General features: G+C 32.6%; 1 protein-coding gene across 2 annotated transcripts; it reads left to right on the forward strand.

The window, feature by feature from the left end:
• The first annotated feature begins 89 nt into the window (after positions 1-89).
• Positions 90-9,464, forward strand: LOC108915284 (molybdopterin synthase catalytic subunit). Of its 2 annotated transcripts, XM_018721273.1 has the most exons (7): positions 90-161; positions 402-646; positions 702-883; positions 1,450-1,719; positions 5,168-5,388; positions 5,459-5,632; positions 9,274-9,464. In XM_018721273.1, exons 2-6 carry the CDS (start codon positions 402-404, stop codon positions 5,558-5,560), a joined length of 1,020 nt encoding a protein of 339 aa, XP_018576789.1. In that variant the 5' UTR covers positions 90-161; the 3' UTR covers positions 5,561-5,632; positions 9,274-9,464. The 2 variants fall into 2 exon arrangements, with proteins under 2 accessions (XP_018576789.1, XP_018576787.1); XM_018721271.1 differs by lacking the exon at positions 90-161 and having other exon boundaries at positions 314-646.
• Positions 9,465-14,239: the final 4,775 nt, after the last annotated feature.

Consider the following 14,239-nt stretch of genomic DNA (forward strand, 5'->3'; position numbering starts at 1 on the left):
GTAGATAGATAATTATAAATAAATTGTCTCTATCATGGTAGGGATAATAATTATCAATATCAATTGTTAATAAAATGTATCTATCTAGTAATACTTTGAAAGCTGAAGTATGAAGGTGGAGATAAAAATTTTATTTTTTGCTAAAGCAAAGGAAATTACAGGTACAACTTGCGGTGTTTTGTCTGTTTTGTCCCCAATTTCGTATGCCAAATTATTAGAACAAATTGTGATCACATTTTCATTGGAAGATATACAGAAGAATATAATTTTGGCATTGAATGAACAGTATTGTAATACCGGATCAACACTCGAAATAAAAACTGGTGATGAAATTGCAGTTATTCCTCCATTGAGTGGTGGTTAATAAACATTAGGGGGTATTTATCTAAATTTATTTTAAGATGGACCACCTTAAGTTTACTAATGAAAAAATATCCGTGGAAGAGGTTACTGGCCTTGTAATATCTCCATCCTGTGGAGCTGTATCTGTTTTTATGGGAACAACAAGAGATCATTTTGGTGACAAGCCTGTAGTAAAACTAGAATATGAAGCATACGAACCTATGGGAATGAAAGCCTTAAAGCAAATTTGTTGCGATATTAGAGAAGAGTGGAGTTCCGTAGAAAATATTGCTATTTATCATAGGTAAGAATAATACTTGTCCAGTACAAATAAGTAAATCTAAACCCTAATTTTTTAGATTAGGTGTAGTGCCTGTACAAGAGACGAGTATAGTGATAGCAATATCTTCTCCACATCGAGAGGAAGCTATAAAGGCAACGGAATGGTGTATTAATAGTGTAAAAAAATTGGTACCTATTTGGAAAAAGGAGTTTTATGCAGATGCAGATTCCAACTCTCAGTGGAAGGAAAATAAAGAATGTGCGTGGTCTAGTAACTTTATAAAGCCTTAATTAATTAAATAATTATAATATAGCCTCTTTTGTCGTTTACATTTTGCATTATATGCATGTATTGTATGTACCTATACATGTGTATAATACAAAAAAAAAAACAATTCTTCATTCGGTTGAGAATATATTTTGGTTTATGTGGTATAGTTTATTTTTGTTCGATTACTTTATTCAAGAGAATTGTTAAAAAGAATATTAATTATCATCAGATGTAATTATTACATGCATAGTTTCTGGTATGTAGAAAGAATTAGTTGTATTTTAAGACATAATTTTTTTAATGTTTTACAACTTGACCGAACTCATCTGGTCTGCCATATGCGCAGATCAAGAAGAGAGTCCGGAGCAGGAGTGAAGGAGACGGAAGACCGTCATAGTAGGGTAGGATTTGGATGAGCTTTAACTGTTGCTATTTTTTTTTTGGTCATTGTAGTTTAAGATTCTAGTGGAATTGTTAATATATTTCTTATTGTTTCCCTTTATTAGATAGGTACAATAAAGAACATTTGTTTAATTACTGTCTTTTATTTGCAGCATCTCCTTATCCTCCAAAGCTTAAAAAAAATAAATTTGAATTCCAACAGAAAGTAGATGTTCCTTATGTGCCTCCATATTTAATACAAGTTAATGCTTCTAAGGCAGAAGTAGATGAGAGGATTACAAAATTTATGGAGCGAAAAAGGACTGAGATAGATACTAATAATATAAGAGAATTTTGTTGTGGTGACAGAAATTCAGAATTTACTTGTGCTCGAATTGATGCGGTTCTACAAAAGCGGAAGGATTCTAAAAGTCATTTGGAAGGTAATAAATTATTCTGGTTTTTAATTTAATGTACAATAGACTTCTCAAAACAATTCAAGGTTAGAGAATTGTAATTATATGACAGGTTATAAAGATAATACCTTTATTTAACTTGTTAATTTATATAATTGCTGCTGTTTTATTTGGAGTATTAATCTTATAATTAAAGTAATAAAATACTTAATTTTCAATTACCTGCAATTATTCTAGATCAGGGGTCGGCAAGTAATTTTAGGTGGGGTCCGGATACTTTTGAAAATTTTTAACGAAGTCCACAAAAAAACATTCCTTACTAATTTTTTATTTTAATATGAACTCACAAATTTTAACCTACTAACCATTAAGAACTCAAATCAATCACGCAATTGTAGTAAAAATGATGAGGGTGGCACTCAAACGTATTATTATCAATAGAAAACTATTTTTTAAATAATTTAATTGAGTAATTTATACTTTCAAAAAATTTTTGAGAGTCCATTATTTTACCTTCCGCGGTCCGGATCTGGACCGCGGTCCGCCAGTTGCCGACCCTTGCTCTAGATGTTATCTTACCCGATCTATTAGACTAATATATTTATTCTAAAAATTTCAAAAAAGTCGATTGCAAATTCTGTAATAGATCATGTTCTTTTCTTGAAAATAATTACATTACACATGACCTTATTTTTTATATTATTTATGGTACTCTAACTTATTAAAATTTTAAATTGGAGAAGTTATACCTATGTAAATGTTCTGAGCAATTACAGTCATTGAAAAATACTAATTTAAATCAATTTACGAAGTCATAAAAAATGGACTATAAAAGAATTTTTTAAGAAAATTGTTATAAGATCTTGTTTTAAAAATAATTCTTGAGATAAACATACAGGGTGTCCCGAAATTAATGCAACAAAATTTGGTCATACGTTCTCAAGACAAATTTAGAGGACCAGTATTTTTTATTTTTGCCAAGTGGCCCCCTCTTTCGAAATTACAGCCTCCGGAAATCTGCCCCTAAGAATAGTCTTTTTTATATCTCAGAACCCTGTTGTATGAGAATCACTAAATTTGGTACACAGTATAGTATATTGTGCAATAAGTGCGGTCTATTGCCCACGAGAGTGGAGTTGAGCGCACGAATGAAGTGAGTGCGTTCATTTGCTCAAGTGGGCAATAGACAACTGCACGAATTGCACATACATTTTTTATTACGAATGTAATGAAAACTTGAGGGGGTTCGCATATTTTTATTCAGTTTAGGTTGACATAAATAACTGTCATTTAAATGTCACTTTTTAAAAATAATATTTTCGAATGTGTAGGTATTTAAATTTTGCGTGTTTTATTGGCAATTTGCGTGCGACAAGTAATTACCGCACGCAAATAAATAGAGTGGGCAAACAGCTAGTTACCGACCTAAAAAACATGCGAAAAGATAGGACTTATCCGTCATGAGTAATAAAAAATCTATTAAAAAATATATATTCATCGCAGTAACAGTTATGATATTTTCTAATTCGTCTTTCAATTTTCTACAAATTACTCATGTTTACTCTTATGTTTTTCGAAAAAAGCCCGATTTTCAAGTAAAACTAAAAAAACGAGACGCTTTTACCTAAATGACGTGACAGACACTAATCATCCACTATTTAATCGAATAAAGAAATTAATATGATTATTTGTCATTTTAATGATTGTATTTGTGTAAATGCTCAAAAATACCTCCATATCCACCAACACAGGCACAACATCTTTGTAGTAACAAAAATGTAATTTGTTTGAAATTTATTGTTACTTGAATCTGATGAAAAGCATTATTTATTCTTTCTTCTAACTGCTCATGTGCATTAATTTGTTCAATGTAAACCAGCCGCTTAACAGCACTCTACAAAAAGAAATCCAATGGATTGAGGTCTGGTATTTTCAGTTTGTTTAAGCCAAAAAATGGATTCAAACAAATAGAAATCCTTTGATAGTTTAAACTCCAAGGAATAGGTTTTGTAGCCACGAAGAAATCTGAATAATTAAAAAAAACACAAAAAAACAGATGTGATAGAATTCGAATGGATCGATACAAATATTGGTATAAAGCATCCTCCCATTCCTCACTCTCTCGTATCCTTTTACCTTTGGCTATCATAATTGTGATATGTACATCATCATCATTTAGTAAGTTTGCATAGTTTCCTTTTTTTCTCTCTCTCTTGTCCCCATTCTATTAGTTAGTCCATTCCTTGCTTTTATAATAGCTTAATACTAAACACAGTTTGTTTTTTAAGTTTTACTCGAAAACCGGGCTCTTTTCAAAAAACATACAAGAGTAGTATTTTGTAGAAAATTGAAAGACAAATCCGAAAATATCATGTTTGTTACTATAAAGCAGTGGCATACTATTTTATTTAGAAAAATATGACACCGATACCGATACCCTGTATCTCTGCCACCACTGGAGCATCTAAATTTTAGAAAAATGCCACATATTTTGGACAATGTTGACATAAATACATGTTCTAAATTTCAAATTATTTCACTTATCAGTTTTTAAATTATTAAAAAAATTAAAAAAAAAATATTTTTTTAAGGCAGGCAATGAAAAATACATAAATTAGTACAGACAATTTTGACACCGAATAAACAATGGCCAAAGTAGTCAAAATGAAGTTTTTCTAATATAATTTTTTAGAGGCAAGATAGAGATATGATTGTCGTGTTTCTGAGACCAGTAGTTCCAGTTATTTTTTTGCATTGAAAAAAATGCAACAAAATTGAAAAAATCATTTATTAACATACCATAATTTTCAGACTTTTAACTATCATTTCCCGGCATTTAAATTGATTTTTATGCACTCACTGACCTAGCTCAATTGTTTAAAAATATCGTGTTTGGGATAAATAAATGCAATTATTCATAAACTATTGCACCGATCGGGCCCAATTTGTGGCCACATAAAGAGTTATAATACCCTCATTTTTAGTAGATTAAAATTCGCCTATGACCATTATTGCAAAAGCTATTAACAATTAAAAAACACTGCAAAAATGCATATTTTTTGCAATTATCTCAATAAATAATGGACCGATTTTAATGGATAAAAAAAGATGAAATTGTAGGTTTTATTAATACCTACAACTTTCATTTCAAGACTTTTTCTCTATATTGCGTTTAAAAAATTATATTTGAGAAAAACCTAATTTTGACTACTTTGACCATTGTTTATTTGGAGTGGGGGCAAAATTGGCTGTACCAATTTATGTATTTTTCATTAACTATCCTCCCCTAACAAGATCCCGTCGCCAGATTGCTGCTATCAATTTCTTCTTGAAATCGCTCTTTTTCCCGTAGAATGACTGACCTAGTAATGGATGATAAAAAGAAAAACAAGTTTTACCATACATTTATTAATGAAGAACTATCTTGTAATAATTTGTATGGGAAAATATTAATATGTTTTTTTATTTGTAACAGTTAATCGGGTGTTAAATTCTTATCAGCACAGGGATCAAACTAACTCAGATTACTTAAGAAAATTTATACCTCCAAATGGTATCGAAGAAAGACTACAGAACCTTGAATGCCAATTAAGTTTGACAACTGTTGTTCCCAAAAATATTTATAATCGTTTAAAATCGTTAGAAGATCGTTTGCTGTATTTAGAATCTGTATCACCTGAATATTTACAATTTTGGGTTAGTATTTACTGATATCAGTTACTCGAAATGATAAAAAAATGTTGATGATCAATTCAATAATTTACAGGACAAGACAACTCCAGCAAAAGCATATAGAAAGAAAATATATACTATAGAAGAACTTGATGAACTTATAGCTGAAACAGAAAAGAAAATCAAGGCTGCATAAAAAGTGGCATATCTCTTGTCCTCTTAAGATGCACATCACTATTCATAGTGAAGATTGATATTGAAGAATCAGGTAATGAAGTGTGTAATTGAATCAGAGTAATAAGTATTAATAATTATTAATTCTATAACAGTTTATGCTTTATAAATTAAAGAATGAAAATTTCGCCTAAATCGAATCCATAAATTACATAATGAAGTAATACTAGATGTACAAAAAGTGAATGAAATAGGCATATTTTATTTTTATATGATAAATATAAACAATACCAAATTCACTGCTGCAAGAATTAACCTTTTATAAATGTTATTCAAGAAAAGACTAAAATTTTGAAAAGTCAGTACCAAGAATTTCAAAGAAATATTTCTCATGAACTAGTAATAATTTGACATATTGTAATAGATATATTATTTTTAGAACATTCTAGCCATATATTTTCATTATAGAAAGACATCCAGCAAATTCAATATTAACATACTTGTGTCTCATTTTACTGTTTATAGTTATTCAGTTTGGTACACTAGTTTTTTCTCTTCCTTCTTTCTGAAAATGAAGACTGAAAAAATCAAATCTTATTGTGTCAAACTGAATTAGTACAGGGTGTCTCAAACTCGATAGTATGGGCCTACTGTGAGGATACAAAAAATTTAAATAAAATTTGGGACACATGGTGTTAAATGGGATGAGGTAAGCTCCATTTTCACAAAGTATTATCTTTGGGATTTGACAAAAACGACTAAAGACGTCATCAATTATATTTTTCCAGAAACATACCCGAATTTTTTGCCTGTAAAAAGCTGTTTTTTCTAATAAACTTTTATTAGAGAAATTTTTCTGTATTACTTCCCGTTTAAAAGTTATCAGCAATATCGTCCTAAAGAGTTTCGAAAGAAAATAATACCACCTAAAAATCAGATTAGCGGTGGAAGGATCAAGTAGTCGTTGGAAAATAATTGAATTAAGAATAAATAAATAGATTAAACTCGATCGTTCTTTAATAACAATAACTAAACTTAAAAAATGAGGCAAACGCTTTCATACTATATACAGGTACATATTATAATCTATTCTCTATATGACCTCCTCTCATTTCAAGACATATCCAATCTTCGCCTGACTTCTTTGTGGGCTGCATTTATTAATATTTCAGCTTTAACTCATTACAAGCGTTTGTGATTTTTTCTTTCAAATGATTAATATCTCGTGTTTTAAAAAAAAAACAAAAAAATTGAGGGGTGTTAGATCTGGTGACCTTCTGGGCAACTGAATAGATCCATTAAGCCCAATCCATTTTTCTGGGAAAGTGTTATCTAAATATTGCTGGCCTTGTGGCGTGGAGTCCCGTCATGCTGAAATCATAGGTTTCTTCTTAGCTTCAAAGGCACATTCTCCAGAAATGCAGGAAGTTCTTCATGTAGGAAATGTAGGTAACTCACGCTGGTCAATGTATGTTCATAAAAATAAGGCCCAAATAAATGCCTTCCTATGATGCCGCACCATACATTTACTCCAAAATGGCCTTGGTTTTGGACTGAATTTACAATGTGGGGATTTTCAATGAACTAGTAGTGTTCGTTGCGCCTATTTGGCAAACCATTACTTACAAAGCGACTTTCGTGCGTCCAAATAACGTGCCGAAAAAGGTTCTGATCAACAGTTTCTACATTTACTACAATTGGGCTATAAAATTAAGTCTGTTTTCAATGTGACGCTCAGGCAAATACTCCAAATTGTGAATTTTGTAGTCATGATACCCATTGGTCTTTAAAATTCGTTGAATGGCTTATTTATCCAAATTCAATTCCTGGCTAGCCTGCCATATAGACTTTCGTGGATTTTGTCCGAAATACTGTAACAGTATAGTTGAATTAACATTGTTTCTTACCCTTCAGTCAATTACTTGATTTTTCCGAACAGTAAATGCATCTTCATTTCGTCACAAAGTCACCTCCAATATTGTAAAGGTTCTATGATTAGGAATGGGGCGCTCTGGATACCTTTCTCGATATAACTCTACAGCTGTTCCTGAATTTTTTTTGTGACTCGTAAATTAGCAACATATTATGAACTTTTTCTGAGTGAGAAAACATTTTCTAAGTAAAAAGTTATACGTTTGACATTCATATTGAGTAATGACAAATATTTTGCAACATTTATGCACTTTAAACCACAAAACATATAATACACTTTAAACAACAAACATTCAATTATTTTCCAATGACTTGATCCTTCCGCCGCCAATGTGATTTTTAGGTGGTATGTTTTTTGAGGCTCTTTAGGATGATATTGCTCATAACTTTTAAACGGGAAGTAGTATAGAGACATTTCTCTATTAAAAGTTTATCAGAAAAAAAGAGAGTTTTTCAACAGGAAAAAAATTTGGGTATGTTTCTGGAAAAAATATAATTAGGCATTAGTCGTTTCTGTCAAATTTTATTTAAATTTTTTGTATCCCCACAGTAGGCCCATACTATTGAGTTTGAGACACCCTGTACAAAATATATAGATATTTTATTATTAGTTCCTATATTTTTATTTCTTTGTATTTCTTTGAATTACCTATAGTAGGATCATATTTGATGCAAAGTAATAAATTATTGCCTGTCAAGGAAACCAATGAAGTACGCTTTTAAGGGTTTTACAAATTGAATAATTTCTTTATACATTATGAAGGGACGAAGGGATCAGTTCACGTCTGGCACCCTTGTTCCTACAAAAATTCCTTTATTCTCATAAACTATTTATATTAAATGTAATTTATTATAAATCCAATTTGTTTCCTAAATTCCACATATGTACTACATTTTACCTCTTGTACGCGCCACTGTTGTTTACTTGTTTTTTGGAAGCGCTCTCTAATTGACTGCAAAGCTTGCCAGGTTAGTATTTGACATATAACCGACCAGTTCGTACACTCGATGCACCTGGGCGACTACAGTTACTACCAGAACACAGTGCGTATGCAGCGGTATTTCAGATTTTACATTGAATTTCATTTTAAATTTGAAATGATTTATCTTACGCCTCCTAAAAATGATGACACGATTTTCCTTTGATAAAAGACCGACAACTTTTTGCTCTACTTTGCATCGAAAACGATCGTACTATAGCTTACCTATAAAATAGAAAGCTTGCTTCCACCTCTGAAAACTTAAAAGACGCACGAGTTTCTTAGGTTCAAGACAGAAAAGAAATTAACGTGCTTAATTATGAAATTCTACCCAATTATAAGCCATAATTTTTTAGTCATGTGCTATACAGGGTATCCCACCGGGACCTGCGTCTATCGATATCTAGGAAAGTACTGACCCAAAAAATTTGAAAATTTGGCAACATGGCAATGTCCTGGGGCAAACACAACTAAAATATCTAGAACTCTCCAGCACTTCCGGTTAATCCGGAAGTCGACACCAACTTCATTATTTTAAACAGGACACCCTATATATTGTATTTTCGGATTCTACGTGAAATTTGAGGGTCACTTTATTAAATAAGTTGGTGTCGACTTCCTGGATAACTGGAAGTGCTGGAGAGTTTTAGATATCTTAGTTGTGTTCGCGCCAGGGACACTGCCATTGTGAAAAAAAAATATCTTTTGGATATTAAAATATTCCTTTAAGGAATAGTTTCCTTTGTTTATTATTGTTTAAGAAGTTTATATTATATAATAATGAAAAAAGTAATTGAATATTATATTTTTTACTTTATTCTAGGCTCCTTTAATGAAGGACAAGAAATAATAGTTTTATGGTCCAAAATTAGATATTTCAAATCACAGCATATTATTGAATTAAAAGAACGATTTGTCCGTTGTTAATATGACTCATTAAATGTAGTAAATAATGCTTTAAATTTATGTTTATTTATATGTATGTACATTTTGTATTAAAAATTGGATATTAAAGATTACCCACATTGTATTTTTTTTAATTATACCCATTTATAATTTTTTCAGCATGTTTAAAATTAATAGATAATAGTGATGTAATGAATGTCATTTTTAGGTATTCGCGAAAAGCGAATGCGAATTGCGAATATCCGTCGCCAATATTGGCCTATGCGAATGCGAATATTCAGTTTTATCACCTAATGTTAAGTGAAGGTGATAAAAGATATAATTGCAAGGTTACCTTAGCAAAAGAACTTAAGTTATTTTTTAAAAGGGCAATAAAAAACTTATCTAATAAAAATGCAAAGAAATTAATATTTTTTGTATTATTTAATCGGTATTATTTTGGTATTTAAAAAAAAAAGTTTTTTTCTGATATTCATATTTGCAAAATATTCACATAAGTTTTATGAATGCGAACTTGCGAATGCGAACATTCATTATATCACTAATAGATAACTTCGGGAGCTTATATTCTTATATAAAAAGGATAGCCGTTTACAATGAGCGTATTAGTGTACTGGTCAGATATCCATTCCTGGTTCATAAGCTGCAGAGTACTCGGGCTGACATTCAAACACACCCCATGCTGGGTCTGCAATGGTCCTACAGTGGTGTCCGCATTGAATTTGGGAATTTTGGTTCCTTGAAAAACGCCCATCTTGGAATGGTAGTCACCGAAGGGTTATCGATCTGTAAATCATTTTAGTTAAGACAAGGGCTTCTGCCACCGCAATAACCTTGTCACTACACTAATTCAAATAAAATTGTCAATTTTTATGTCCCCACCCAAGACGGTAGTTTTGAGTGTACTTTTATTTGTTCTTCTAAACAGGCATTACTGAATTAGACATCGTGTTTCCGTATTGTGCAGTGCAGTGTATTTTCTTATTTTTCAATAAAATTTAATTGGAAACTTTTTTTTTGTTTTGAGAACAAATATACCTAGTTTTTAACGCCAGTTAAAAAAATACTAGGTCAGCTTTAGTAAAAATTATTCATTTTCCTATAAAAATATTTAGTTGTGATGATATATATTATCTGTAATATATATAACCTATAATATACAGATGAAGTTGAAAAGAGAAATATGTTTCATTTTGTGAAAAAAAGTAATTTTTAAAAAATTGATTGGATTATAGCTCTTGAGTACATGGCATATATCTCCATCAAAAATGGGAGTTACCCTATTTATGTTGCGATTTTCGGATTCTACACATCAGAATACCCCGGAGATCCGTTTTTGCCGAATTCGCACAAAAACCAAAATCCACATGGACTTTGTTTATAGATGACTCTTGGGTCCTTTGCACCTTGTCAAGAGTGTCGCTAAGATTTTTGCTTAGGGTGGGTCCAGGGTTGCATGCTCAAAATTTCACTTTTTCGTTTTCTTTTAAAAAGTAAATAATTTGAAAACCTAAACATTTTTTGGTTTCATTCTAAATAAATAAACATTATAGTCCATTTTAGCCACCATTTGGGAATTAACTTTGTCTGTATGTTCTGTATAATTTAAAATTGTTGCACATACCGTGTGTCAATGTAAATTTTAGTGTACAGGGTATAGTATAGTATTGAAAAAGAATAATTATTTGACCTATAACATTTTCTCACACTGCTTAGTTGCGGGTGTTGAATATAAATTTTTTTAAAGATTTTCATAGCATAACTTTTTTTGGATTCAGATATATTTTTTAATTTGGGTAAGGTTAATTCATTGGAAAGGACACAAACCTATGTAAAAACTTGGCCATTATCAATTACATGGGCGTAGATATGAGGGTTAGGGCCTCCAAAAGGAAATGTACGCCTATAGAAATATTTTTCATATTTTTGTAATCCTCATTACTTTCTCTATAAAAAATATTTGTCAATTTTTGAAACTATTATTAGTTATCCAGAAAGTCGAGGTTAAATGGTAGGGTGTTTTCTGGAATACCTACATTATGACTCGATTTTCTGGAAAGCTAGTAATATCAAAAATTGACGAGACATTTTTTGTCAAGGCAAATATATTATAGGCGTACATTTTTTAAAAATAAAATGAGGTCCCAAAGTTTTGTGCTCTTTCCAACAAATTAACCATATCCAAATTAAGAAATATATGTGAAACCAAAAAAATATGGCATGAAAACGTATAAAAATTAAAATATTCAACCCCTTGTATCCCAAAAACTAAGCGTTTTAAGACAAAATGTTATGTCGAAGAATTAAAACTTTTTCGATGCATGAAACTGTTTGTATTTGCAACTGATACACTCTGTAATATGATATTCCCAAAAGGCGTTGCCACCCTCCTACGACGATGACGTAATGGACAATAGGAGAGACCACCCAGTTACTTTTAATTTTTTAGGTATTTCAGTAAATAAATAAAACAATGGATAAATTTTATGATTATTCTAATAAAGAATTTTTGACATTATTAAAAGTAACTGCGCGGCTACACTTTAAAAGTGTAAGTGGTGAACATACCTCACGGTTCACATTCGTGGCAGTCACAGTCCAGTAAATCTTCAAAACTCTTCTTCATGGGCTTCTTTCCAATTCCAGGGTAGGCTCTTCTGATATCTCTTAAAAATTTCTCTAACTTCTCTTTCATATTTAAATTTCTTTCCAATATGTCTTTTCTATACATCCATTCCCCAATGTATTCACTGGCGTATTCCATGCTATTTGTAGTCTTCAAACATTCTTTTAGGTCTATCCATGCTCTTTCGATTGTTTGTGTGTGGTTCCTAAATGGTACATATCCAGGTTGAGGTGCAGGTCCATTCCATTTCGTATCCAAACATTCTTCATTAAAAGTTCCAGCAGATGCCCAATTTGGTTCTTCCTCTCTTGGCGGGTTTAGAAAATTCTGGTTGTGGTTTGCTACTCCATGCCCGTTAAATACCATGTCACAATCTTCATATGCCTTCCACCCGTCTGTACAAATATATGAATTTCCATCAATACATTGCTGTAGAAGCGGCATCAAAATGTCTGCATCTCTTCGTTCCACTATAACTGCAAATCGGTTCTTCGTCGTTCTGCTTATTCCACCAACCACCCAAGCACGTTCCGACATCGTTTCTCTGCCAACGTTATGCTTCCGTTTGAACAAGTGAAATTCGTCTACCTCCACGACGTCACCCGCACCTCCTATGGGGATGAAGTCGTGCCAAGCGATGGCACAAGCTACATCTCGACAGAATCCGTACCAGGCAACAACCGTATTGGCAGACATGGACAAAGTTTCTTGAGCAGAAACAAGTGGCTCACGTTTTAGCCACATATCTATGATCAAGATAATTTTGTCCGCTGTCATCTCACCATTCAAACGAGCTCTCGATAGAAACGTGTTCTCTAACGGCGAAAACTTCTTTCTAGCCTGATGGTTCCTGCAGCTGTATCTCCAGCCATATCTTTCTCTTTCGGAAATCGTGCTTAAAGGTGCGTTACAATCAGGGCAATTTGCGGGCGTATTTCTTATAGGAATGACACCATAAAGTTGTAGCAGCTTCAGTCCTTGTTCGTTAGATCTTCGTTTTTGTTCTGCTGTTTCTGTTCCGTCTATACCTAGATAATAACCCAAACTATACGAATTAAAATGACCTCTCATAAAAACCGCAGGGTCCATTATTAAATAAATATATATTCTAAAGTAAAAGTAAGAACAACTAAAGCTGCACAAATATTCTAAACTAAAATGTTAACAATTAACCATGCACAAAATAAATAACATGCAGTTAAATCTACTCTGAATTAGATACAGAACAATTAAGCATGTACAAATTAAACAACGTGCAATAAAATCAAAGAAATCTTGCTAATCGGTTTTTAAGTCTTGCTCTCTGTGGTTCGCTTGGGCAGTATAAAATAGCTCAGACGACACGATCAACTTTCCAGATTAGACTGATGAATGATGACTAATCCAATTTCCCGCTTTTCGTAAAACAAACAATAAGTAACGGTATTAAGTGGGGGAAATAAACGGAATTTTCTACTCCGGTATCAGGCACGATATTTCCACATACTTCTATCTATAGGATTCTATCTATAGGATAGAAGTATGTGGATATTTCACGCTAAACTGCGATTGGCTACTTTAAGAGGAGCGACGACAATATAACGAATCAAGAGATGATACGTCAGTAGGGCTCTGATGATTGGCTGGCGCAACTGAAGCCCAGAATAGAAGTGTTTAAGTTCAATCCAACTTTATTATACCATGGCGACAATGTATTACGATAAAATTACGAAAAAGCATATTTATATAAATATCCTTGATTAAAAATTATATCTTTTATCTTTGAAAATATTACTATTAGTCATATACATATTATCTATACACTATGAGTTTTGTTTGGATCTTGACCGGAAGGAAAGCCTCATCGCTCTGTTCTTGCCGAGTAAATAGGGAATGGTGCGCATACGTTAGAAGCAGATGCCGATGCCTGCGCCGCGCCATTATTCCATGGCTAGAAATTGGCCTCAATGATTTGGGATCGAGGGGGATTATCCCTCTTTATCCTGCCTCATCTCGTGCAGGCATGGACAGCCTTCGTAGGTGGGCCCCATCCGTCGTCTACCCCGACAGCAAATGCGGCCGGTGTAGGCGCTTTGTGGGACCTCCTTTTGTCCTGGCTGGGCCCCGCCGGCTAGGGCCCTTTCTTCTGGCGCTCTTCTTGCTTCGCCGGCTCGTCTGTGTAAACCCCGGGGGTAGTGTCATGTTTATGTGTGGTATGGTTGGGTAGGGTAGTGCGGCTATGCAGCCTGGGATGCGCTTTGCTAAGGTGGCCCTTAGG

This window comes from Anoplophora glabripennis, unplaced genomic scaffold, assembly GCF_000390285.2.
Source record: "Anoplophora glabripennis isolate ALB-LARVAE unplaced genomic scaffold, Agla_2.0 scaffold959, whole genome shotgun sequence".
NCBI classification, from domain to species: Eukaryota; Metazoa; Arthropoda; class Insecta; order Coleoptera; family Cerambycidae; genus Anoplophora; species Anoplophora glabripennis.

What these genes read in the sequence shown, in the direction of transcription:
- LOC108915284 (XM_018721273.1), top strand. Translation starts at nt 402, where the DNA reads ATGGACCACCTTAAGTTTACTAATGAAAAAATATCCGTGGAAGAGGTT. An exon ending in AATATTGCTATTTATCATAG is followed by an intron (nt 647 to 701) that starts GTAAGAATAATA and finishes CTAATTTTTTAG; the next exon opens with ATTAGGTGTAGTGCCTGTAC. An exon ending in TTCTAAAAGTCATTTGGAAG is followed by an intron (nt 1,720 to 5,167) that starts GTAATAAATTAT and finishes TATTTGTAACAG; the next exon opens with TTAATCGGGTGTTAAATTCT.